Source organism: Mustela putorius, unplaced genomic scaffold, assembly GCF_011764305.1.
Source record: "Mustela putorius furo isolate JIRA1106 unplaced genomic scaffold, ASM1176430v1.1 tig00003845_pilon_pilon_pilon, whole genome shotgun sequence".
In the NCBI taxonomy this organism is placed as follows: domain Eukaryota; kingdom Metazoa; phylum Chordata; class Mammalia; order Carnivora; family Mustelidae; genus Mustela; species Mustela putorius.
Genome location: NW_025421998.1, coordinates 50,842,556 through 50,867,513, shown reverse-complemented (window position 1 = coordinate 50,867,513; position 24,958 = coordinate 50,842,556). Strand labels below are relative to the sequence as shown.

The following is a 24,958-nucleotide window of genomic DNA, read 5'->3' as shown; positions in this document are numbered from 1 at the left end:
ATAGTATATGGGGGTTATTTTTATCATAAAGATGACTATTGATACATGGTAGGCACATAGATGCTCAATGGAATGGATACCTGAGATTTTGCCAAGTATCCATTATGGATTCCCAAAATTCAGGCTTATCCCTAAACAAGTGCTCCTTAGGAATCTATGAAATTTATCATCCACTTATTTACTTACACTTAAACATAAAAACATTTATTTAAATACTTCAACCAGTTTTATGTATAGTTTATAACTAAATGGTAATAATAGTCAAGATTTTGCATATAATCTATTCATAAACAGATAACTTATTTAATTCTAAATTTATTAACAGATGTTATCTTAGCTCAGCTGCCATAACAAAATACTATAAACTGAGCAGCTTAAACAACAGGATTTTATTTCTCCCAGTTCAAGAGGCTAGAGATCCAAGAAGGTGTCAGCCAGTTTGGTTTCTGGTCGAAATTCTGGTTCAGTTCTCATCCTGGCTTGCAGGTGTCTGCCTTCTCACTATGTCCTCACATGGCTTTTCCTCAGTAAGTGCACATGGAAAGAGATCCCTCTCTTTTCCTCTTCTCATAAGATCACCATTCCTATTCAATTCAATTAGGATCCCACCTGTATGATCTCATTTAACCTTAATTACCTTCTAAAAGCCTTATTAAATTAAATCACATCAGAGATTAGGGCTTCAATATATGAATTTGTGGGGAAACAATTCAGTTCACAGCAAGGTTATATCCCAAAAATAGGTTTATAAGCCAATTTATAAACATGTTTTCCTAAGATATTATATTCAAAGTGTGTTCCAGGACCACTGGCTACCAAAATTAGTTACTAAAAGCTTCCCACATGCATTTACCATGTTATAGTTTAATAAGAACTCCAAGGGTAAGAAAGCATGCATGGCTCATGAACTCTCCTGACTATAATCTCTGTCACTAGAGGAGACTCCCAAATCTACTTCCTACTATTCTCAATGGCAAAAAAGTATTTCTTCTCCTGTTATGTCCCTCTCATTTGTTGGAGATATTGCCAAAACTTTTTCCTGCATTAGTGATAGTGTCAAGAAGGTCACTGTCATACGAAAAGCTCTGATTTTAACAGGTGTAAGACCTTCTGACAAACTCTAGGTAAGAAAGGATGGTTGATTCCACTAATTGTTGGTGGTTCTGGCATGAAACAGGATACTGAGTGGCTGGAAAAGAAGAAAAAGAGCAAGAAGAATTAGATTTAGGTGGGATATATGAAAACAGGATTAAGAAGCTAAGATGGTAATACAATGATGGTGAAAGTAGAGACCAGAAGAACTTAGAACTGTAAAATAGGTGCTCTAGCATTTGAAAACTGAAGGTAGAGAAATTAGGAAAGTGATGCAGAGTTGGCTCTGGTTATGGAAAATAATTGTAAACAACGTAAACTGTTCAGATAGGTCCTGGAAAGAGGAAAGAAATGGTAGTGGAGCAGAAAGCAATCCTGCTAACTACACTACATGGTTATTAACATCTTGCTAAAGTTGTTAAAACATGCAAAGCAAATTCATAAAATCAAAACTACTATAATTTGGAAAAAAAAAAAACAAACCTGGTGCTTATATTTTTTTTTCTTTCTATACACCATATTTACTTCCCCTTGGCCTCTCCACCAATTTATTCTTCAGCCTGATATGTATTGTGTGTGTGCACAGGCACACATGTACACATATGTTAGGAGGCAACAGTATACAAACTAGGGGAGATTAGGATTGATACAAAAGAAATGTGAAGAAACTGACATTCAAAATGGGATTTTGCATCAGTACACATAAAATTCTGGATTTTGTGGTCAGAGGATTTTTTCCAAATTCTTTTACATAACAAGAATTAAGCTGATGGTCTCAGATTATAGTCTTACATTGTGACAGCATCAAGACACTCCTACCATTGCCTTCTGATATTCAGCAAAGAGATTCTTTCTACCTATTAGAACCAGGCCTAGAGTTTATTGATTTAGGCTTTAGGATAGGATCCAATAAGAGGAAGAAAGAGCCAAAAGTAATCCCTTCAGGTCCAAAGAGATTGGAGAAAGGCAAACAATCCAAAGGTGCAGCAGAAGCACCCCACCAGGGAGCCCCACCAGGCTTCATTTTGCAGTGAAATCAGGAGAAAATCAGCTGCTTCAAATGCTAGGCAATTAAGAACAATAAGATGGACCAGAGAAATCGCCACAGAAGCCTGAAGATTCAGAGGACAGCATAAGCATCCAAGAACCTCATCAGGTCTCCATCACTCCCTCAGATATCCAAAAGCCATCTTGGAAGAAGAAGCTCAGAGACTGAGAAATTACCTAAAAAAAAAAACTGCATCCAATAATAGTAAGTTGATCTTGAAGAGATGAATATATTAGTAATTGCGGAAAAGATCAATGTAATTAGGAAAAATAGAGCAGATTTATCACACTTGAGTGAGCATGACTAATTCTAATGTTGTGTTTCATTTTTAAGGTCAGAAATTTACTCTGCTAGATGATAGGGAAAAGGTCTAATCAAGATACTGCACAGAAGTCCCAAAGGATATGTGGTATAAATGGCTAGTGGTGTCTAACTATATTTTAGAATTAATGTGGCAATATGCCACTTACTGCCCCCTCAGATTTCATCTGGAATTTCTACCAAGCTTTTGCTTACAGAGTATTCTGAAAAACATTATGCTTTCAAACTTTCAAATATTTCTGTATAAATGTACAAAACATGAAGGCAGCTTTAGTAGTCTGCTGAGGAATTATCCAAAGAGGCTTCATTTTACTGCCAGGATTAAAATCTATCAATTTGAAAATAGCTCTCCAAAAGTTCAACTCACTTATAAACATGTAGAGGGGTGTAGACCTAACATGTATCGAAAACTCTGGTTCAGAAATTTTAGGTAAGGCTGTCCCACAGTAAGTCTTTCTGTAGATGAAGCAAATGCGGTGAGAATAGGATGAAAATATACTCTAGAGTAGAAAAATGTACAAGCTTGGCTGAAAAAAAAAGACTAAGCCATCAGAAGAGGAAGCACAATTCTGAAAAAACTACAGAACATGGAACTGAGATCCTTCTAGCCTATATTTCCAGAGCTTCATGTCTATTTAGTAGGTAGCAAGAGTAAAGAGATGAAAAAAGCTGTAAGTAACAACTGAAATAGGCAAAACACTTTATACGCTGTTAAAAAATGAGATTAATGCAAAATACTTTGGTATCAATTTGAAAAATTATGTTAGAAGATGGAGAATGTCACATTCTCTATTTCATTACTCAGAGAATCAAGGGAAAGAAGAAGGGAAGAAGAGGAAGGGAAAGAGGGGAAGAGAAGGAAAGGGAAGGGAGGAAGGGGGAAAGGGGAAAAAAAGAACAAGTGACAGGAAAAAGAGTCCAGCAATTTATAAGCGCATAGCAATTATTCATATTGGTTTCCTAAAATAGTTAAAATGCTGTCTCTATAGAGGCATAGAGTGGAAGAGAGAATAAAGGCCCAAAAAGGACCAGTTATATACCTACTCATAAAAAGTTAGCACTAGGTAATATTATTCACATCTGAAGGAAGAACATCATGTTGCAATCTCTATATCTATAGAAGAAAAAAAGGAAGATTGCTGAATCAAACTTGATCTATGAAACATGAATGGTGGAAATAATTCATTCACTTGGAGTCACAGCAGAAAGCAATTCAGGAAATAGAGGAAGTGAGAGAAACTTAAGAAGGACATTTCAGCTTTTTCGTTTTTATTATATATTCCCTTATTCTATAAAGCTCTAGTCTATATTATTTATAAATAACAATGACAATAAAAATTATAATTATATTATGTTATGTTATGTTATAATTACAGAGAAGTTATTAAGATTTGGGCAGTATGCAAAGCTCACTGCCTAGATAAACTCATATAATTCTTACAACAAGCATTAGCATAGATGCTATTATTAAGCACTTCTGTAATGAAATTCAGAGAGGTTGTTTAGCTAACAATTAGTGTAGCTGGAATGAGACCTTGGAGAAGAAGGGTATAAATGCTTAATCCATATATATAGCATATTATTTTATGCTAGTAAAATAAAAATCTAAATAAACTAAATTAAAAATGAAAATATTCTAATTTTATTTATAGAATCAAAGGTCTTCCTAGTGAACTATATCAGCTAAGACCTAACATCAATATTTTATCTTTAAAGGTTTTAAAATTCTACTATATAAAATTGCTAAAATATTAAAAATATTCAAGTATCACAAGTTGTATCTGGAGTAGTTGGGCATTTTCTAAGTTGTTTGCCATTACACTAGAGCAGTAGTTACCACCTCTCCCCACTCAGGGGCCATTTGGAAATTTCTAGAGACATTTTTGGTTATTATGACTGAAGGAGCAGGTAAGCTTCTAGCCTCTGTTGGGTAGAAGCCAGGAATGCTGCTAAACATTTTACAGTCTAGTAAAAATAGTAGCCACTAGAAAACACAGTTTAAATGCTAATCTCCGCCCTAGATCACTATATTTTCACTTTTGTATGATGACACCTACTTTGAATACACACGTGTACACACACACCCACTTCATATTTGCTTTGAAAGCTGCTTTAAATCCTTTATAGAATATGGCAAGAATAAAAGGAAAATATAGAGAAAGAAAGAATAAAAAGCAAAAGAGCAGAGAGAGAGAAAGCCCAGAGACGATGCAGAGAAGAGGAGAGAGAGGGAATAGGGAGGAAATAGTTTTATATTTTCATTGTTCTTTTTTTTTTTAAGATTTTATTTATTTATTTGACAGAGAGAGGGGGAATACAAACAGGGGGAGTGGGAAAGGGAGAAGTAGGCTTCCTGCAGAGCAGGGATCCTGATGAGGGGCTCAATCCCAGAATCTTGGGATCATGACCTGAGCCAAAAGCAGACGCTCAACAACTGAACCACCCAGGCACCCCTCACTGTTAACTTTTTAAAGTTGTGTTTTATTTCTTGCCTATTTTTGGGAATACAACCAAAAATGGCTTTTATCAATGTTGTTCTTTTTCTAAATTTATCCAAATAATTCTGTCTCCTGAACAGAACTGACACTAATATAAACTTATATTAAAGGGTTGTTCTGTCCTTTTCAGTTTCTTCAGTTTCACAAACGGTAGTGACAGAACCAGGAAAAACCTTTCACAGGTCCCATTCTTTTGCTTCAATCTCAACGTATTTTTCCTCAGACATCAGTGAAATTTCTTTTAATGATTTCAAAAAAGAAATAATTACATATCAGTGATGAAAGAAAAGATCAAGGACATCATAAGATTATTGGCATCTATACGAAAGGGGGGGGGAAGAAACAGACAAGTTCTACCCATTAAAAATCAAGTCTTTGAGAAAATGTTTGTTGATGAGAATGTTGGATTTGTCCCCGCACACATGTAAGGATGGGAGTAAATGGATAGCCGGCTGCCTCTGAGTGGTCATGAGTCATTCTGTTTGGTGAAAATGTCTAAGTGCTATTTGTGAATATATCCACTCTTCCAAATGTTCACTTCCTTTGGAAACAGATTTTCAGTATCTGAAAGCTGGGTACAATATTTAAAAAGCCACTGCTTTCATAGTTTCTTTTACTTCACTCTGAATTAGGAGCATGGATTAAAATAACCAAAATCCACGGTCAGGATTTGGCAAGAAATCAAGATGTTTCCTGAGTGCCACTCCCTCCCCTTATTCAGAAGGCTCTGTGCATGTGCATATCCTTCCGGTAACCACTTAATTACTTTCAGTTTTTTCCTTTTTTAAGAAATTGTTTACTCTGAGACTGGCCACACAAAAATGGAGAGCAAAATAAAAGTGTGACACACAGTGCACAAAATAATCAGAGTTCCAAGTAAGCTAATTCTCCGAAAGCTCTGTCACTGAATAATATACAGAATTTGTGGTTTTAAATAATAACAGCAAGCTTCCCCCTAAATACTTGCTCAGATCTGCAGCAGCTATAATTTAAATATTAACTGAAGTGTGAAGAACCTCTTTGGTGTTAAGGGATACTGGTGATCCTTTATATAGACATATAGAATCCATGAATAGGAAAAAGCACAAAAACATAGCTTAGAGAGGCTTACATATAGAAGTGGTACAAATTTGGGCTCAAGTAGCAGCCACATGTTTAAAAGACTCCAGAGGTCAGACTGGGTAAGGTAGATGTAACATAATGTAAGGCAAATGAAAGGCAGGGCCCTTGATGTAATTTTTCAATCTTAAATATTGAGAATTCCCCTCTTAAAAACTCCCTGACCATGCTAAAAGAAACTTATCTATGTGCTAAATATGGCTTCTGGGGTATCAGTGCATAACTTTTGCTGTCTAGAGTGATTTACTTCTACACAAAGTTTGAAAATTCTGAAGTAGGAAATGGAGAGTTTAACTAATCTAACTCCTAAGGGTGTGTATTTATAAAGGATTCTAGCTTTGCCTGAGGATAAGACCAGAGGAATGATGCTCAGGTTAACATTTCAACTAAATGCTACAAATACTCACAGCACTACACAAAGTTTCATTGCACATTAAAATTTGTTCCTTGAGAAAATATACAATGGTGAAACACACAATTCAGCAATGTTTTTAAATTACTTTGAAGCTTATTAATCGCAGTAATGCCTACAGGCATTTAAAAATGTAGCCTCATATTTCTGACACATCTACCCTAGTAAAAAATGCTAAATAAATAATTAATTTGTTAACTGTGGGGGAGGGGTTTGGAGCTAAGGTCACAAGTCAGGCAAGTAACCTGAACAGACTAATAAGGGGTAAATGGATTCTTGTAAAGAGGAAAGAGAAAATAAAGCAGAAGAAATATTAAAGAGATAATGACTGAGAACTTTTAAAAAATAGTAAAATCACAGATCCAAAAGATTCAGATTATAACTAGAATAAAAATGCCATTAATTCATTTACACAGACAAAACTACACCTAGCACATCACAAATGCTAAATTCTTAAAAAAATAAATAAATAAAATTGAAGGCAGTCAGAGAAAAAGACATATCACATAAAATCCTGAACTAGGACAGGAATTCTGGCACATTTCTTAGCAGAAACTATTTAACCCAGAAGACAATGGAGTGACATCTTCCAAGTTTGCAAAAGAAAAACAATGTCAATCAGAATTCTATGCTAACAAAAATATCTCAAAAAAAATCTTTAAAAGGTGAAATAAAGATTTTTCAGAAAAGTAACTGCTTAGGTATTATACTTCCATCAGACCTGACTTACAAAAAATGGTAAAGAAAATCACTGAGGAAATGAAGAGTGTTAAAAATTATAATAATGAAGGTATTCATGTAAAAGAGACCTTTTCCCTTATTTTTATTCTTTAAAACATTGACTATCTAAAGCAAAAATAATAAAACTTTTGTTGAATGGTTTATGGCATATGTAAAAATCAGATATATCACAACATAGTATGTAGAATGGAAGGAGAAGACACAAACTGATATAGGATTTTAATATATGAAGTAGAGTAATATTATCTGAAGACTAACTTTGATATGTATTAATAGGTATAATGCTAGAGAAACTACTAAAAATACAGACTAAAAAAACTAACAAGCCAGTCGTGGATATAAAAGATATAACTTTTTAAAATATCCAATACAAAGGGAAGCAGAAAAAGAAAAGTGAAAATATATGTAACAAAAATAAAACAAATGACAAGATGGTCAATTTAAATTCAACCATAGCAAAAACTACTGGTCTAGAATACTGCTACTCAAAGTGTTGCCCATGGAACCATGGTGGCCCCATTCTACAAGATAAAAAAAGCAAGCATTTAGCAACTTCTACAGCAATTGTTTAGAATTTTATACCTGTTCAATCCAATAAGAATGAGTATTTATTCTGTATTTTTTATATCATTTTTAGAAATTCTTTTTTATTGTATTTTATAAAAGCACTGCTTAATGACAGGAAATAAGTAAACAAAATCTTGTTCTTTACCACAGAATAATTTGAGGAGCACTGATTTCATAGAGAAAGGACACTCTTTCCAAACTGTACTCAGAACTCTATTTGAGTAAGAGAGGTAGAAAGAAAAGGTTAAGCCAGAGGTAAAATTAGAGATGTGTGTTAGGGAGGGTGTCTGGGTGGCTTACTCGGTTGAGCAACTGACATTTGCTATCAGCTCAGGTCATGATCTCATAGTCATAGAATCGAGTCCCACATCCCGCTTGGTTGGTGGGGAATCTACTGGAGAAAATTTTCTCTCTTCTTCTCCCTTTGCCCCTAGCACAACTTGTGCATATGCGCATGCACACACGCTCTCTAAAATAAATAAATAAATAAATCTTTTTTTTTTTTTTAAAGAAATTTGTGTTAGTTTTTAAATTACTGCCCCCCCACCCTTTTTAAAAGATGGTAGTTATTTATTTGCGAGAGAGCGAGAGAGACAGAGGTGGAGGTAGAAGAAGGACTCTCAAGAGGACTTCCCACTAAGTGCAAACTTGACAAAGAACTCAATCTCTCCACCCTGAAATCATGACCTGAGCCAAAACCAAGAGTCAGATGCTTAACCAACTAAGTCACGTAGGCACCCCATGTTAGGAGTTTTATTAATAAATCATTCTGCACAAGATAAGTCATACACTAAGAGAGGATGACTACCAATAATCTGTCCAGTAATTCCACCAATAGCTTATACCTAAAGGCCTTTGTAACCCCAGAATTCGGAGAAATTGTCAGGTTTTCTGATAAGCTTCTTTAACAGACATTCCAAGGAGCCAGTTTTTGGATTCCTCTACCTTTTTCCATTCTTTTGGGTGCTAGCTTTAGCAATGGTTTCATCAATGTTTAGTGCAATATCTATTTATCTATTTATTTATTATAAATATTTATCTATTATAATATCTATTTATCTATTTGGCTGACTTTAGAGTTAGACCTTAAAATTACCACTTAACAAATTGTTCAAACTTTGACAAGTTTATTAACCATGCTCTAAATAAAAATGGAGATGAGCTCTAGGTAAAAACGGAGATGATATCACCCTCTTCATAGGATTATACTACCTTTGTCACAGGATTATTACTAGCATTAAATTAGTCAATGCATTCAAAGTGCTTAATATAGTACAGTACAATAGTGAAAGCAGTAAGCTCTCAGTAAATGTCCAATGAGAAAAAAAAAAAAAATCCAGGGTTTTGGTTCCAACATTACTTTCTATTCTGCCACACATCAAAAACAAAAAATCATCTGTGATAATGCTGCAAGCCAGAAACTACTTCTAATCAGAAAGCTACTTTTTTTTTTAGCTGCATATGGATCTAGTTCAACTGGAGTTTCCTGAATGAATGCTGGCCTTTTCCAAGCACATCCAGCGTAGCTCAATCATTGGCACCTGAAATAAAGCTATTGCTCTGAAATGTCGCACATGATAGAAATTAAGCTACCTGTACTGAAAGTGGATGTGAAAGTATTTAAAAGGAAAAGAGGATGACTTAGAAGAAAAGGAATTTAGGCACAGTTTCCTTTGTATAATCTAAATGCAGCTTGTTGATTCTTTTCAGAAATATTCCCAGAGTTAAATACAATACTAGTTTGCCCATTAACAGAACAGGTTTCATATGCACCATGCATGGTTAATGTGGTACAATGATTCTTCCACGGATGCCTTGAATATTTCACCCTGAAAGCTGGGAACTAAAACTCCTCAGCCAATACTATGCAGTTGAGTAGGCAGCTGCTGCTATGCTACGCTGCTGCTTGGGCCACGGGGCATTTCTGAATAATTGAGTTTAAGCTTAAATAATGATCAGATGCCCATAGGAACCTCATGAGAGACACCAGACTCAACAAAGAAACAGGTTTTCATCACAGTACTAATTCTGTGCCATTTTAGGCACACTATATAAAAGTTAAAACTATGAAAGAAATTAAGCATTTTTTTAACTTTTTTTATTACAACAGGTAAAGTACATCATTTAAATTATTCATCCATTGTGGATCAGCTATTTCTGAAGAAAGTATCCTGATTTGGTAACTTAGAAATTATCTAATATTTTTAAATCACTGAAATCATTTCAGCTTGATTTAATTTCTGAGAAACTTCAGTTTTAATTTTTCTACACAGCTTATTCTGTTTAAGCTCTATACAGTATGTATAATGGCATCTGCAAGTCAAATTTCTTATTTGTTTGTTTTAGGAAATAGAATAATTACCTTTCTTAAAAGGTATTTGAGAAGTTCAATATTTTTCTATCCTCACGCCTCTACTCTTAGGGTCTAGAGCTGAAGATTCCAGTATATATTTTCTTCCCAGGAAGAGTAAAAGTGGGGGTGAGAGTAGGAAAGATTCAGAGAGAGAAAAGCCTAGTTTGTTAGTAGATTCAGTGAAAGAGATAATAAAATCAAATTAATTACCCAAAAAAGCATAAAGTAAACATCTCCGGTCAGTATCTAAAGAAAGATGTAGGAGACAGACTGGAGCACCAAGTAAGTGCTGGACACTGTCTTAATCATTTTAGAAACATTACCTAATTTATTCCCCATGATAGCCTAATAAAGATATTTTTAGTCTCTTTTACAAAAGAGAGCTTAGGTAACTGGAACAGTTACAGGGTTAATAAAGTACAAACTGGGATTTCAATCAAAGTCAATCATAGATATGGATATTGTTATGGATGGCACTGTGCTCCCCTAAAATTCAAATGATAAAGACCTAACCCCAAAGTGACCATATTTATACACAGGGCCTTTAAAAGAGGTAGTGTGATCGGTATCCTTAGAAGAGGAAGTAGAGGAAGAGACACCAGTGATGCTCGCACACACACACACAGAAAAAGTCATGTAAGGACACTGAAAAACTGGCCATCTGCAAACCAAGGAAAGAGGCCTAAGGAGAAACCAATCCTGCCTACAGCTTAATCCTGAAATTCTAATTTCTAGAACTATAAAAATACACATATGTTAAAACAATGTAGAGTTGACCAAATCTTCATTGCTGTCAAGGATAGGATAAAGGCACATATTTTTCTACCCTGGGCATTAGCATCTCAAGAAAAAAGGGGGAATGATTATTTAAAAAGTTAATCAGGTTTTTTAAGTACCTGTTTTTGTTTTGTTTGTTTTGTGTGTATTTGTTTCTTTTCTGTTCTCCCTGGATGTCTTTGCAGTATAGGCTAGTTACATGATGTTCCAAATGCAGGATGACTGTGAAGCTTGGAAAGCCATCCATTTTTACTTCATTGGGGTATTTGAGCTATTGGGGTATTTTACTTCATTGGGGTATTGTTTAGGAACACCTTATATTTATATAGCTGTTAGTAAACAACAATTTGTTGTTTAAGCTACCCAGTTAGTAGTATCCTTTTATGGCAGGCTGAGCAGACAAATACAGATATGAACTTTAAAAAAAGATTTTCTATAGTATGTTCTACAGAACTTTTCTTAATGATAATGTTAAGTGCCATTAGTGCAGGGCTATGGGTGCCTTCAGAGTCTGACACATAATAGATCCTTAACAAATGTCAAGTGAATTAATGAATGAATAAAAACAAGTTAATTCTGTGTAATATATTTGACAGGGTTTGACTATGGCTAAAAACTCTGAAATGTGAAATTCCCCTCCGTACTGAAGTCCCGCATTACATCACTACTTTAATGAAGAACACTTCTCTCTTCGTCAGTTAGCACCACACCTAGATGTATAGCTTTCATTTGCTAGCAATAAGTGCCTCCTTCCTCTGGCTTGACAAACAGCAACATCTGGGTGCCACTAGCGTCCCAGACCTCTGTTGTCATGGTTCACCCCTGCTCCTCATAGAAACTTCCATGTCTCATAACTATTTGCCCAAAGAAGACAAGCTACCCGTGCAACTCTTTTTTTTTTTTTAAAGATTTATTTATTTGAGAGGGAAACAGAGAAACAGACAGCAAGCAAGTGTAAGTGCGGAAGAAGGGGCAGAGGGAGAGGGAGAGGATCTCAAGCAGACTCCCTGCTGAATGCAAAGCCCGTTTCAGGGCTCAATCCAACAGCCCGGAGATCATGACCTGAGCCAAAATCAAGAGTTAAACACTCAACCAACTGAGCCACCCAGGCATCCCATCCCTTAAGTCTTAATCAATAAGATGTTCAGTATCAAACTAACTGGAGGCTACTATCTGATATTTCCAGAAAAATTGATATCTTTTAAAAAGTTGATTTAAATTTGGATAAAGTATTACCACACAGTAATGCTATATTTGATCCCCAAAAGTGATGAAAACCATGTTTCATTAATCACCTCTACTTCAGAGGTAATTAAATGGAGGCCCAGAAAAAATTAAATGATTTGCTCATTCACAGTCACATAGGATCTTGTCACTCAAAGTGTGGTCCATGGATCATCAACACTGACATCCTATATATGGGGTGTTTGTAAGAGAGCCGAATCTTAGGTCCCATCCAGTTCTACTGAATTAGAATCCATATTTTAGAGTTAGAGAAACATTTTTTTAAAATTTGACAGAGAGAGAGTGAGAGAGGGAACACAATCATGGGGAGTGTGAGAGGGAGAAGCAGGCTTCCCGCTGAGCAGGGAGCCCAATTTGGGGCTTGATCCCAGAACCCTGTGTAAGGTAATGGCTCAAGTAATGGTTCAGGTAATGATCTCAGGGTCATGAAATTGAGCCCCATGTCAGGCTCTGCGCTCAAAAGTGGAGCATGCTTAAGATTCTCTCTTTCCCTCTCCTTCTGCCCTCCCCCTCCACTCATGAGAGCTCTCAATCTTCTGCAAAAAAAAAAAAAAAAAAAAAAAAAAAAAAAAAAAAAAAAAAAAAAAAAAAAGAGAGAGAGAGAGAGAGAGAAAGAAAAAACTGAGATGCAAAAGGGAGACTGCAACCGGGGCGCCTGGGTGGCTCAGTGGGTTAAAGCCTCTGCTTTCGGCTCAGGTCATGATCCCAGGGTCCTGGGATCGAGCCCCGCATCGGGCTCTCTGCTCAGCAGGGAGCCTGCTTCCTCCTCTCTCTGCCTGCCTCTCTGCCTACTTGTAATCTCTGTCTGTCAAATAAATAAATAAAATCTTTAAAAAAAAAAAAAAAAAAAAAAAAAAAAAAAAAAAAAAAAAAAAAGGGAGACTGCAATGCTGATTTCTCTGACTCCAGGTCTGGACAGAAGAACATATCCCTTAAAATCATAAAACCACTCAGTGTGAGTTCTGCCATTATGTAGGTAGCAATACTTCAAAAACTCTCAAGAGCCCTCTATAACTCTATGTGACTTTCACTTTTTCCTCCCATAAAGTAATGCTGAGAGTCATATTTTTGGGTTAAGGACCTATGGTATTCTTTATTGTATTTTTTGGATGGCTCTGCAGCCTTTAACTCTGTGCATTCTCCCTTCTCCCATGTGATACAACATGCCAGTTCTTTGAATGTATATATTCATATGATGTTAGATGTTTTGCTGAAATCCTGAGACTTTTGAAATGGAGCTGGGATCGATTTATGATGACAATGGGTGGGTAAACTCACATGCTTTCTCTCTTTTGTTCAACACTGGGAGGAACGCATGAATGACAGCCCATTCCCTTGGGATCACTTGTAGGTTAAAATGCCCACACCTTAGCTTCTTTAGTCATGGTGAGATGAAAAAGAAATAGTGTGGCTATAGGAAGGACCTTCAGATTCCAAATAAAACCATGGATATGATGAATGAATACTGTGACCGATATTCCATATGGAAAGAAGGCGTGAACTATTAATGCAGCAGCTGGAAGAGACAGGGGGCATGCCATGTACGTTAATACTCTACCACAAACCCCCTTCCAGTATGATCAAATGCTTTCCGGCAGCCCTACTGACCTTGCATGTACAATTGCTAAGTCACTCTTCATCTTCAGAAAAGTATCCCTTTGCTGTTTATGTGCCAGTGATAAGAATAAGTACAGGAACATATTTTTTGTGACAACGTGCTACATCTTGAGACTCTAAGGATTCTTAAGGTACTTGTGGACTCAAGGATTTGCCAATAATGTATCAACTTTTGTGCACTATGTGGTCAATCAAGGAATCTAAGAGTCCTTATGATTGTCAATCACAGTAATCGCTGGTCAGTCTTACTAAGACTACATTAGAGATACAGCCAAGAAATACCACCTCTGTATTCTTTTTAATCTGACAAACATACTGTGGAAAGGATATTTCATAATATGCTAATCCTTGTAATCACTAGACAGTACAAGTTAGAGCCCTGTTCCTACCACGACAGCTTAAAAAAATTACTCTGACCCAGTAGATGTGTGAAATAAGATTCTCTTTAACTCTTCCGACAGTAGTTTGGTGCAAGGGCAGAGGTTTTTCACTGTTCTAGTTTGAATTAAAATGCTGTATAGAGGTTCGTAATTTTTACCCCGAATTAATGATGTCTGAGTGCATGGATTTAATATTTCATAGGAATTACAATAAAGAGAATGCTCTTGGTAAAAGAAATAATTGTGCTTTCTTATGGCTAGGATTATTCTCATTTGGGAAATGAGTGTTGATAATCATATGAGATTGACATTATGGTGAGTTGTGAGTGCATCGCACTGGGGTTAAGAGCTTGAGAATGGGGAAATTTCTACTTCACCACATAACTGTGTGACTTGAACAAGTTACTCCCCTCTCTGAGCCTCAGTTTCCTTTTCTGTAGAATAGGAAGCCTCCGTTACACCTTTAGTAACAAGACTTTTGGGAATGCTGTAAGGATTAAAAGATGTGAGGTAGGTTATCATTGGAAGCTGCATGTAAAGAATGGCTACTCTCTGATGTGAGACTGAATTAGTCCAGTTCTATGAAAACCAATAGGTATGCTTTAAAGTGTTCTCTGGCCCTGCTGAGGCCAGAACATCTCACCTAATAGATCATCCCCTCATTAAGTCAACCTCCTGGATCAAAGTTAAGCATTATAATTTTACTTAGATGTTTAGAGTATAGCCCTGTATAGCTTAGCTATAACTTTTTATTGATTCATTCCATTTAATACTGAAGATACTGACTATCACAAACAGAAAGTTAATAGAAAAATACAGGCCTGGACTTTAGACTCCAAACTCTGTATTCCTTGTGCTATATAGCACATACACAATTGATGATGAACAAAAGAGAAGTCATCATACTCTGCTTCATGCATTGAATGGGGTCAATAAATCAGTTACCCTGAATCTAGCAGCTCAGATATAAATCAGTAAGAACCAGCTAGAGATAACTGAGGACACAATATAATAGTGTCTGCTAAAGAGGCAGCTAAAATATACATGAAAAACTACTGGGAAATAGAACACAAATGTCACTGCATTTGCAATATACTTGAAAATGGGCAGGTGTTAGAGTATTGTATTTAGTTTTCAGCTGCACAATTTATATAGGAAATGATGTCCAAATAATGTTCCTAGGGACTGGGAACCCCCACAATGCTGCTAAGATCCAGAGGTACCCAGATGTCTCACAGCCACAGCTTAGATAATTGCACCCTCACTTTCAAGTTCCTCCATACCTCCAAGATCAGATCTTAAAAGAGATTTCAGGATCTCAAGGTGTGACTGTAAATCTACCACACCTCAATCCAGGAGTCAAAGAGGAGGCCAGAAATTCTATGTGTTCTAGATACAGCAACCCTACTGCACAAGATAATCACATCTTCACAAGCACAAGTGAAGATGGGGACCCAGAACTCTGAAAAGTCTTAACAAACCTACTCTGTTGCCCCTATTATTCCTCCTTAAGTTAGAAACCACAAGAAGCCAGGACTCCCAGGTCATCCCTCACTCATCAGTGCTAAGCTCCAAAAGGGAACACTTCCCATTAACTACCATTTCTATCCCCAGATTCCATACCATCTTCCTTCCTTGCTTGCTTTTCTGCAGAACATTCATCATTTCACACATTTATTTGAACTAATTCATATTTATCTGTCCTCCCTACAAGAATGTTAGTTCCACAAGGATAGAATTTTTCTTCTACTGTACTCATTACTATACTTACAGTTCCTGGCTTATAATAATCAATCAATATTTATTATGTAAACAAGTGAATTAATGAGTGAGGTAGGTTCCAGTTGAAGTTGAGGTATCTTCCGGAAGCTGTAAGTATATTAAGTCTAAAGCCAATTAGTATTGGGTATTTGACTTCTTGCATACTTGCTTTTAATATAATAGTTAGCTGAACCTGAATAGTGCACTCACTAGCTCTCAAAATGAAGAAATGATGCCTCTGTCAAAGAAAGCTGAGAAAGGAAGACTGTCTTGTACAAATATTCTATTAGAAAAATGACTTTGGATCTTGTTCAATGAAATGACCAGATATTTTGCCTTCAGTCCATATCACCATGGACTCCCAGGTCTCTTTCACTAAAGGTCATGAATATAAAAGAAGGAAGATTAACACAAAGTGGTAAGTATAATAAGGGATATGACTGAGAACTGAAAAGAAAATAAGAAATTCAAAAGAAGAATATGCAGCTAGAGTTGCTTCACACTTAGCACATAGGAGTCTTTCAATACCTGTTTATTCAAAAATTGAATGTATAATGTTGAAATGTCTAAAGGAGAGGTAATAGATTAAAGGGAAAAAAGAGTAATCTCTTTAGCAGCAAAGAATTTCACTAAGTTCAGGCCTTGTTTTTTATTTCTTTGAATGGAAACACTTCAAAATGGTACAGGATCATTTTAAAGGATATCTACATGTGTCCACAGTAAATGCTAATTAGAGACCATATGCACCATATTATTTAGAATATGGTAACAAAATAAATTAACCAAATGATTTTGGACGCATGTCATTCTCAAAGACAACAGTTTTTTAATAGTCTTCATTAAAAAATTTAAAAATATGATTAATGTATGCTTTGTTGCTAAGATAAGTCATTGTTTAATCTTTCAAGTCCTTAATTTTACTTGTTATTTTAGATCTTAAAATAAGACCTTGTATAGTAATAATGATGCTGCTAGCCTAGGAGTCAGGAGCTATCAGTTCCACCCAGGAGTTTTGAATGATTAAGTCTAAGGAAATCTGCCATGAACTGCCTGTTATGGCTCAACCATTCAGTAAACAAGATAAACTACATAAAATATAAACTATATTTTAGTTTATTTCAGTTTTGGATTTTGAAAGAAAATGATAGAATATGAAAATTTAGAAGTTACACTTTACTAAACTTTGTCTGTCAAAATACTTAAGACAAATCCAATAATGTACCAATATTCTGTATTAGATATTAGCTTATTATAGGGATGAATATCTGCATCAGGAAGTATCCAAGGTAGAAATATGACAAATGAAAATATTAATGCAGCTTTTTCACATCAAAGTGAAAAGGTGAGATGGGACAGGATTTAGCATCATTCCAAGCTGCACAACTTAGAAGCTGACCAAAGATTCCTTTTTTCTAAGTAATTTCATTTCCTTTCTTAACTCTAAATGTTCATCTAAACTCAGGCCTTATGTTTTCTTGATGGCTGCAAGTGGGAACCAGTAGATGATTGTATATTCAAATTCATTCAGGTACTTTTTAATTTCTCGGTACTTTTTAATTTTTTGTTTCATTGAATTATAAATTTCTTGAATTCAAAGCTTAATGTTCATCAAATCCATTTACCTTTAGCAACAGCAGAGTTTAAGTTGCAATTTCTTTAGAGAAATCAAATTATAGACCAGAGAAAAATTACAGAACAAGAAATTCCAGAAATGGATATATTTTCTTCTTCTAAGCAACTGAAAGACTTGCCATTAGAACTTTTTTTTTTCTTTTTACTGTTATTGGGCAAGACCCAATGTAGTGTAATGGGTAAAATAATACAATGATAATAATGTAGTAGAAAATAGCAGGCGACTTTCTTTTGGTTGACAGTATTGCTCATACAGTTTTTATAGGTGTTGTGGTCCTGAGAATGTAAAAAAACATGTGTAAAGCTTTGATGATGGCATTTTTAAATATCTCATGTTGACAAAGGAAGAATTTTAATAGCTGTCTTATATTCATGTGTACTCGAAATAAGAAAATGAAGATGGAATTTCAAAATGTGTCCTTTTCATAAAATCAAAGCAACAGAAATTTAATCACAAATGAGATACTACAGGTAAGTGATTTAAGAAGGAAGAAAAGGTTTTCATTTCTAATTGTGTCTTCCCTGCAATGAACATTAGACATTTAAAGATTATATAAAATTTTACATTTTGTAGTAAACATAGAGTTATGTATATATGTTTATATCTGTGGGACAAGTCATCTATTTCCTCACAACTATTATTGAGTATATACCATTAGCATAATCTACACAATATTTGGAAAATTCCTTTGTTATTTAGAAGGAATTTCCTAGCTTGCATAATATTTTGTACTGTATTTTCCTTAGCTGGGGCAACATTATCTTTTTGTAGAATCCACAATATGAAACAAAATTCTGAAACAATTCCATTAGGGCAGCTTCTTATGAGTTTTACTTTTTCCAGGTGCTATGCGGTGTTCCTGCTAGTATCATTTGCATTCAGTTTAAAACTAATGAAAATTCACATAGGAGAAGGGGAGATGGGGAAAAGACGGATCCTGAATCTCAGTTGATCCTATTTTGGAGGGTAGAGGGCTGCGATGCTTCTCTGATAGCAGGAGTGGAGGAAATGAAGCACTGATTGGCAAACCAGGTTTGAGCTGAGCATTAATACAAAGAAAATCAACATTATCCTGATTAGTACATGTAAGAAACACATGCCACCCCCACCTCCTTCTGCAGATGTAACAACAGGCATTGCGTCTGCTTAGGTTAACTGGGTGGGAATAGCACATAATGCATATACTTATGATAAAAGGAAGGGGCTCCAACGTACATATTTTGGCATAAACAGTAGGTTTTGTTGTTGTTGTTGCTTTAGGGAATAAAGATTCCTTACTAATCAGCAATACCTTAGTATGATTATTAAAAATATGGTGTTGTTATTATGGCCTAAACAATTAATGCCTAGATATACACCCCCCCCCTACACCCCGCACATATCCCTTCCCACAAACTCATACAAATATGTTCATCTTGAAAATCATCTTGAAAATTTATTTAGCTTATGATTACTTAAATAGTCCCCACAATGCCCTTCTTTCTGTTCTGGAAGCCCCCTCTTCTGTGTTCCCATAGCACATGTGTCCAAATCAGCACAATGAATAGGCTATAAGCAACTGAGAAATGTGGTCTCATTTAGTCTTTGCATTCCCACACCTTATCTAATGACTGGCAAAAAGTCATCTTTTTCCAGCTCTTCACTCTTCATATGATGGCATATGTTATGCCTTCTAAATTACTGATTATGGTTCAAAGAAGACCACTCTAAATAGCAGGAGAAGAATGTATTAATCAAATATTTCTGTTAATCAAATATTTCTGAACTTAACTGTATGTCTATAGATTTGGTCATAATTAATCATTTCCTGATATTATAATACAAAAGAGAAAGTCAGAGAGGTCCTTTAAAAGACTTGCCGTTAGAACTTTTTTTTTTTTAACTGCTATTAGGGAAGACCCAATATAGTGTAATGGGTAAAATAATACAAAGATACAAATGTAGTAGAAAATAGCAGGCAGCTCTCTTTTGAATGTATGCATATAAAATATTTATATGTAAGTAAATTTTATATATCAGAGGAGAGAGCTTACATTTTTAATCTGACAGAATGAAAGAAAGCTTGAGACATTTCATCCAAACCTGCCTCCTGTACAGTAAGTATAGTTAATACATACCTAAAATGTCTGCTGAAAACCTCAGGGCAACGGAAATGAGCCTTAAATTACCTCCCCATAACCACCTAATCCTTCTCCCAATCTCCCCTTTTCCAAATCACAAAAATGACATCTCTAACCTCCACAATGTGTCAGATATAGCAATAATCAAATAGAATATAGGTAGAATAAAAGTTTGTAATAAAAAGCCAGTTTCGTGTTCACAGATTGACTGAGTTGCTGCTGGAGAAGGTGCCTTGACTAAACCTCGTAGAGCCTCATTTTTTGGCACATCTTTGACCAGTTAGGCGGTCCCAGATTCTGCCCATACTCAGCAATTCCTCATTCCTCCTAGGGAATTGTTCTGCCTCTTCTACAGCTCCTCCTCCACCAATTAAGGGGTCTGACACTGCCCATTGACCACGTTTATTTTTCTGCCTTTTTGGCACCAGAAGCTTGTCTTTTGTAGGATATAAGTGGAATTCTCTGCTGTCTGCAGGGCTTTCCCCAGGGAACAGAGCATGAAACCCAAACTTATATATAAAATCATATCCTGTTTGCAAACATCATATTCCCTTTGCTTCTCACTAATCTGGTCCTATAAACCCCAGCACAGCTTGAGAGCCCATTCCTCATCTAAACAAATGCCATAAGCTCCTTTATACTTTTACAACCATGTCAAAAAATAATATTGCCTGCCAATAGTGATGTGATTGGAGTTGCCTCCTCCGAGCCATAAAAGAAGTGCAGAGTCTGTTATCAATTTCTCTAAGTGTATCAAGGGAATTATGGGTCGATTCAGTTCCAAGTTATAAATGACAACTCAAAAGCCGCAGAAGCGTTTGAAGCTGGGAGCTGATGACGACATTATCATAAAAGCCTGCTCGTCCTTGCTTTTGTGGGGTTTTTTTGTGGCCTATCAAGTGAAGAGGGAAAAGTAAAGCTGAGAAATGATTTCAAGATTTCTTCACACAGCAGCAGGTCAGATGGCCAGAAAAATGATCACTATTTTTAGTGATAGACCCTTAGGAATGAGTACTAAAGTGGTCCTGCACTGGCTTTTATGTCCAGAGTCCCTTAATTATCTATTTCATTAGATGATGACTAAGTCCTGGGATTTGGTAAAATGCTCTCTGCAACTGATGCATTTTCTTGTACTGCAATCACACACTAATGAGAAGTGAGTCATACCATAGTAACTAACAAAATGAGAACCAAACACAAGGAATTAGAAATGCTTGTGAATGTTGCTCAAAATGCAATTCTGGAAAATGTACTTTAAAGCACCTTAAATACCATTTGCCCTTTGAGCAACTTAACCAGCTACTGGCAAATTATCATAGGCAAAGAGTACACTTATCATGATGAGCACTGGATAATGTTTAGAACTGCTGAATCGCTGTATTTTACACCAAAAACTAATATAGCATTATATGTTAACTATACTGTAATTTAAAAACTTTAAAAATTATCACATGGAATTTTAGGAGAAAATTTAGTAAGTAGGGATTTTCTGATTTTACAATGTCCCTGGTAGTCTTCCCAAAAGCCAGTCAATCCATTAGCTTTCAGTAGGTATATAATTAAGCCATCCAGTAGCATGGTATAAATTCTAGAGACTAGAGTTTACTTTTGGGGGAGCACTAGATATTTTGGAATTTAAGTCAATCATGTGAACTGCAAGAGTACCTTAGCACAAGAGCAATATTGGTGTTTTCCAAGTTCTCCGAAGTGCCCCATGTTGTGAAGCTGGACCACTCTCACGTCATACTGGCTCTCTTTGTATATTTAATATGTCTAGGACTGTCCCCAAAGTAAAAATTTAGATGTTACAAATCTAGAGGATGCAGAGTTTCTCTGAGGACTTATATCAAAACCCAAGATCTGAGGGGCTAAAAGGTTTCTGAATACCTAAGAACACAATTTGGGTTCTGGGAAGAAAAAAGGTCAAATCAAACTTGTTCTCTAGGGTACCAACATGGACAAGCTTGTGCATGCACATGCACTCATCATGCATGTTCACACTTACTTGGACCTACATAAAACCACCAGAAGACCTTCAGAAGACTAAGAGGTCAATCTGATAAACAGAAGTGCCTCTCTCCAGCACTCTACAGAATTGAAGTCCAACTAATCCAGTCTTCCACCTTCTGCCTCTGCTCGCTGTAGCTAGATTTATATACTACCATTGCTGCCACCAAGGTTAAAGTCAGTGTTTGGGGACATTAGCAAGGACTTAATTTATGATACTGACTATGCTTTGTGTTGAACATACAGGGACAAAAGCAGTACTCACTCTTCATTCCTTGGGCACTTCAAAGTGTTCACTAAGGCAGTTCCAGCTGAAGAATAAGAAGTTACCCTGGTACAGGTTTAGAGCAGTTGAGTAACAAGTACTTTGTGTTCAAAGACAGTGTAGTATAGGTACAATCCAAGTCAGACTTGGGAGATGGATCCTAAGGAGATGTCCTCATTTCAGGTCTGGGTCATGAATTAAGAGTAAAGGAGTGGGAGTTTGATGACCATCACTCATTTAAGAGCCATATCATGTATCTATCATATATCTCCCTAATTAGTTATTAGCTTTGTTTCATTTGCAGGTAATCAACCACTATCTTAAAATGAGCACTTGGGATTTTAGAAAATAAGCCAAAAACCAGTGATACCTATTTTAAAGTCAGTTTATCCTCTGCTTTCACAAATGATTTTTCAAGTTCCTGGCTTCACAGTGGGTTTGCTAAAAATAAGGAAGGGTTTATGTAGGATGATGATTGTCTTGAGCTCAGGGTCAAAAAGTGAAGCTCACTGTTGAGCTGCTACAAAACAGACCATGCTATACCAGCCACACTGTTGCACTGTGAGGCTCTAGGGACTGTGGCCAGCCTGTTGAATATGAAAACCATGGAAGGACCTAAAGAACTCTTTTAGAACAGCTACACATGGACATGCATATCAACTTCACACTTTTTTAGCATTTTACCCTTTCCTGTGACTTCAGGAAAATGACATCCATTCTCTGAGCCTTTAGTTTCTCATCTTCAAATTAGTATTAATAGTAAGAACTATTTTACAAAGCTCTTATGAACCTCAGTTGTATGTTAGTGAACTGTAAAATCCAAGCAGATATTGGTTATTGTAGTTGCCATTCTTATTTCTAGAAAGGGCAGAATCATAGGTGAAGGACTAGAAAGATAATCCTTGTGAAGTCTAGAATCACTAAAATGATAGAATTAACTTAAAATATGTGGGATTTCCCTGTATAAAATTTAGTTAAATTTTGCCTAAAATATGACGTACACAGTTCTTTCCCTTCAATGTCCAAGAAGCCTAATTGATTTAAACTCCTCAGTGCTTGAAACCTGATCTAGAATTATACAGTCCTAACATGACTTAACACTTAGTCTTTGTTACTGCTAAGGGTTAACTTTAAACAGATTGCAGGTTAAAGGATGTGTTCTAATTATCCACAAAAATGTAGACATTTTTCTTCACATGTCATTGGATTCAAACAAATTTGTCTTTGAAATGTGGTATAAATATCCTGGGTCAAAAAAGGCTTTGTTAATTACTCAAGATAAAAATGGCCCTAGGGGTTCACAAACAAAGTGTGCTACAATGCAAAGCACTTTGTGAAGATAATGCTATTTTCATCAGGAATATAATGTACTTGCATATTCAGTGTGATTCTATTGAGAACTGAATTCTACTGCAAAATTGCTAAACCTTCTTGTGTTTCCCCAGTTACATAAGTCTAGCAAAGCTAGCTTTATGGAATGTGACCTGTGCATTCACAAAGAACCCTAGAATTAGAAGGGCCCAACAGTTGGACTAATTCACTGTGTCGCCATCTTGGAATTCTTAATAAATTTTGAGCATGGAGATCTGCATTTTTACTGGGAATTGAGCTCTACAAATTACTTAACCAATCCTGAAGTCTAGGATAACTTTTATTGACACATAGCCTGAATAAATAAATCAAAAGAGATATTTTTGGCCATTTAAAACAGTAAACAAATTCATACTTACCCCAAGTCCACCACAAGGTAATGAGGAAAAAAACTTTTGAGAGGCATCACCTATACATTAAGAAGACATGTAAAAAATAAATCAATAGGGAATATAATTGTAATTTTAAAAATTTTAGTTTATTAACACATAATATCATGACACATAATATTTACCACTTGATTTAGAAGAAAATTAATCAAATTTTAAATAGGTACAAACTTAAAGCAAATGAATTATTACTATACATACAGTCTATTGCCCCACATGAACAAACATATACTTACGAAATTTGAGTCTCAAAAAAATTTTAGGAGCCCTACACATCATTTAATATATCACACATCTCATATATATATATATATATATATATATATATATATATACATGTGTATGTATATATATATATATATATTTTTTTTTTTTTTTTTTTTTTTTTACTTAAAATAACTCAGCCGGTCTCTCAGGATATCCCTCTAAAGTGATGTTTTGAGCTACAAGTTTTTGAAAAACACTGTCATTTTTAAAATGTTTTAAATATTAAAACATCTACTCAAATACACAGACTTTCAATTTCTACTTCAGATATAACTAAGACAAAGTATACTATAAGCCTCTTCAAAGTCCACTTTTTTAAGCAAGCCAGGAAACACTATAATAAGGATAGCCTTTTTGGGAAATCTATATAATATAAATAGAAATACATCTTCTTTAAAATGTATACCAAGGTCTTGCTTGTGACTGTCTCTTAGAATTGGCATTTCATGGAATTTTTAATCATTTTGTTTACCTACATTTTCATTTTCTACAGTATCTACATTTAATAGAGTAAACAAGAATATTCACTCCTAAACCTCCCTGCAAAGTAATTAAAGGAATAGACAATGATAATTTCTACCCCAAATCATTTGTTGTACTGATGATCAACAAAATGAAAAATAATGAAAATTGAAAATAGGTTTGTGGCAGACTTCACATGACATGTCAGCAAAAGTCTAGCTAGATTTTGTTGTCAAAGAAGAACATTTTTTTTAAACCTTTTTTTGTAAACAATAAATTGTGCTGATTTTTCAAATGGAATTGCTAATGGATGGGAAATGATAAGGAAAAATTAAAGTGCAAATGAAAACATAAGACATCTCATACAAATAAAGCTAGGAAAAAAAATAAGAAATCAACAAAAAAAATAAGGAAACCATGGAAAAATTTTACAACTAGAATAATGACATCAATAAAAAATACATTAAAAGAATTTATGGATAGCCTGGAGAAGGGCAAAATTTCTGTAAGTGA

The 24,958-nt window shown here is 35.3% G+C and overlaps 1 protein-coding gene across 13 annotated transcripts in view; it reads right to left on the bottom strand.

The window, feature by feature from the left end:
- The window catches only part of HDAC9 (histone deacetylase 9), a 924,856-nt gene that overhangs the window by 239,334 nt on the left and 660,564 nt on the right, over nt 1-24,958 (bottom strand). For all 13 annotated transcript variants that reach the window (XM_045062751.1, XM_045062752.1, XM_045062760.1 and 10 more), the window contains one exon: nt 23,687-23,736. In XM_045062751.1, coding sequence (XP_044918686.1) covers nt 23,687-23,736 — 50 coding nt within the window. The remainder of the gene's footprint in view (nt 1-23,686; nt 23,737-24,958) is intronic.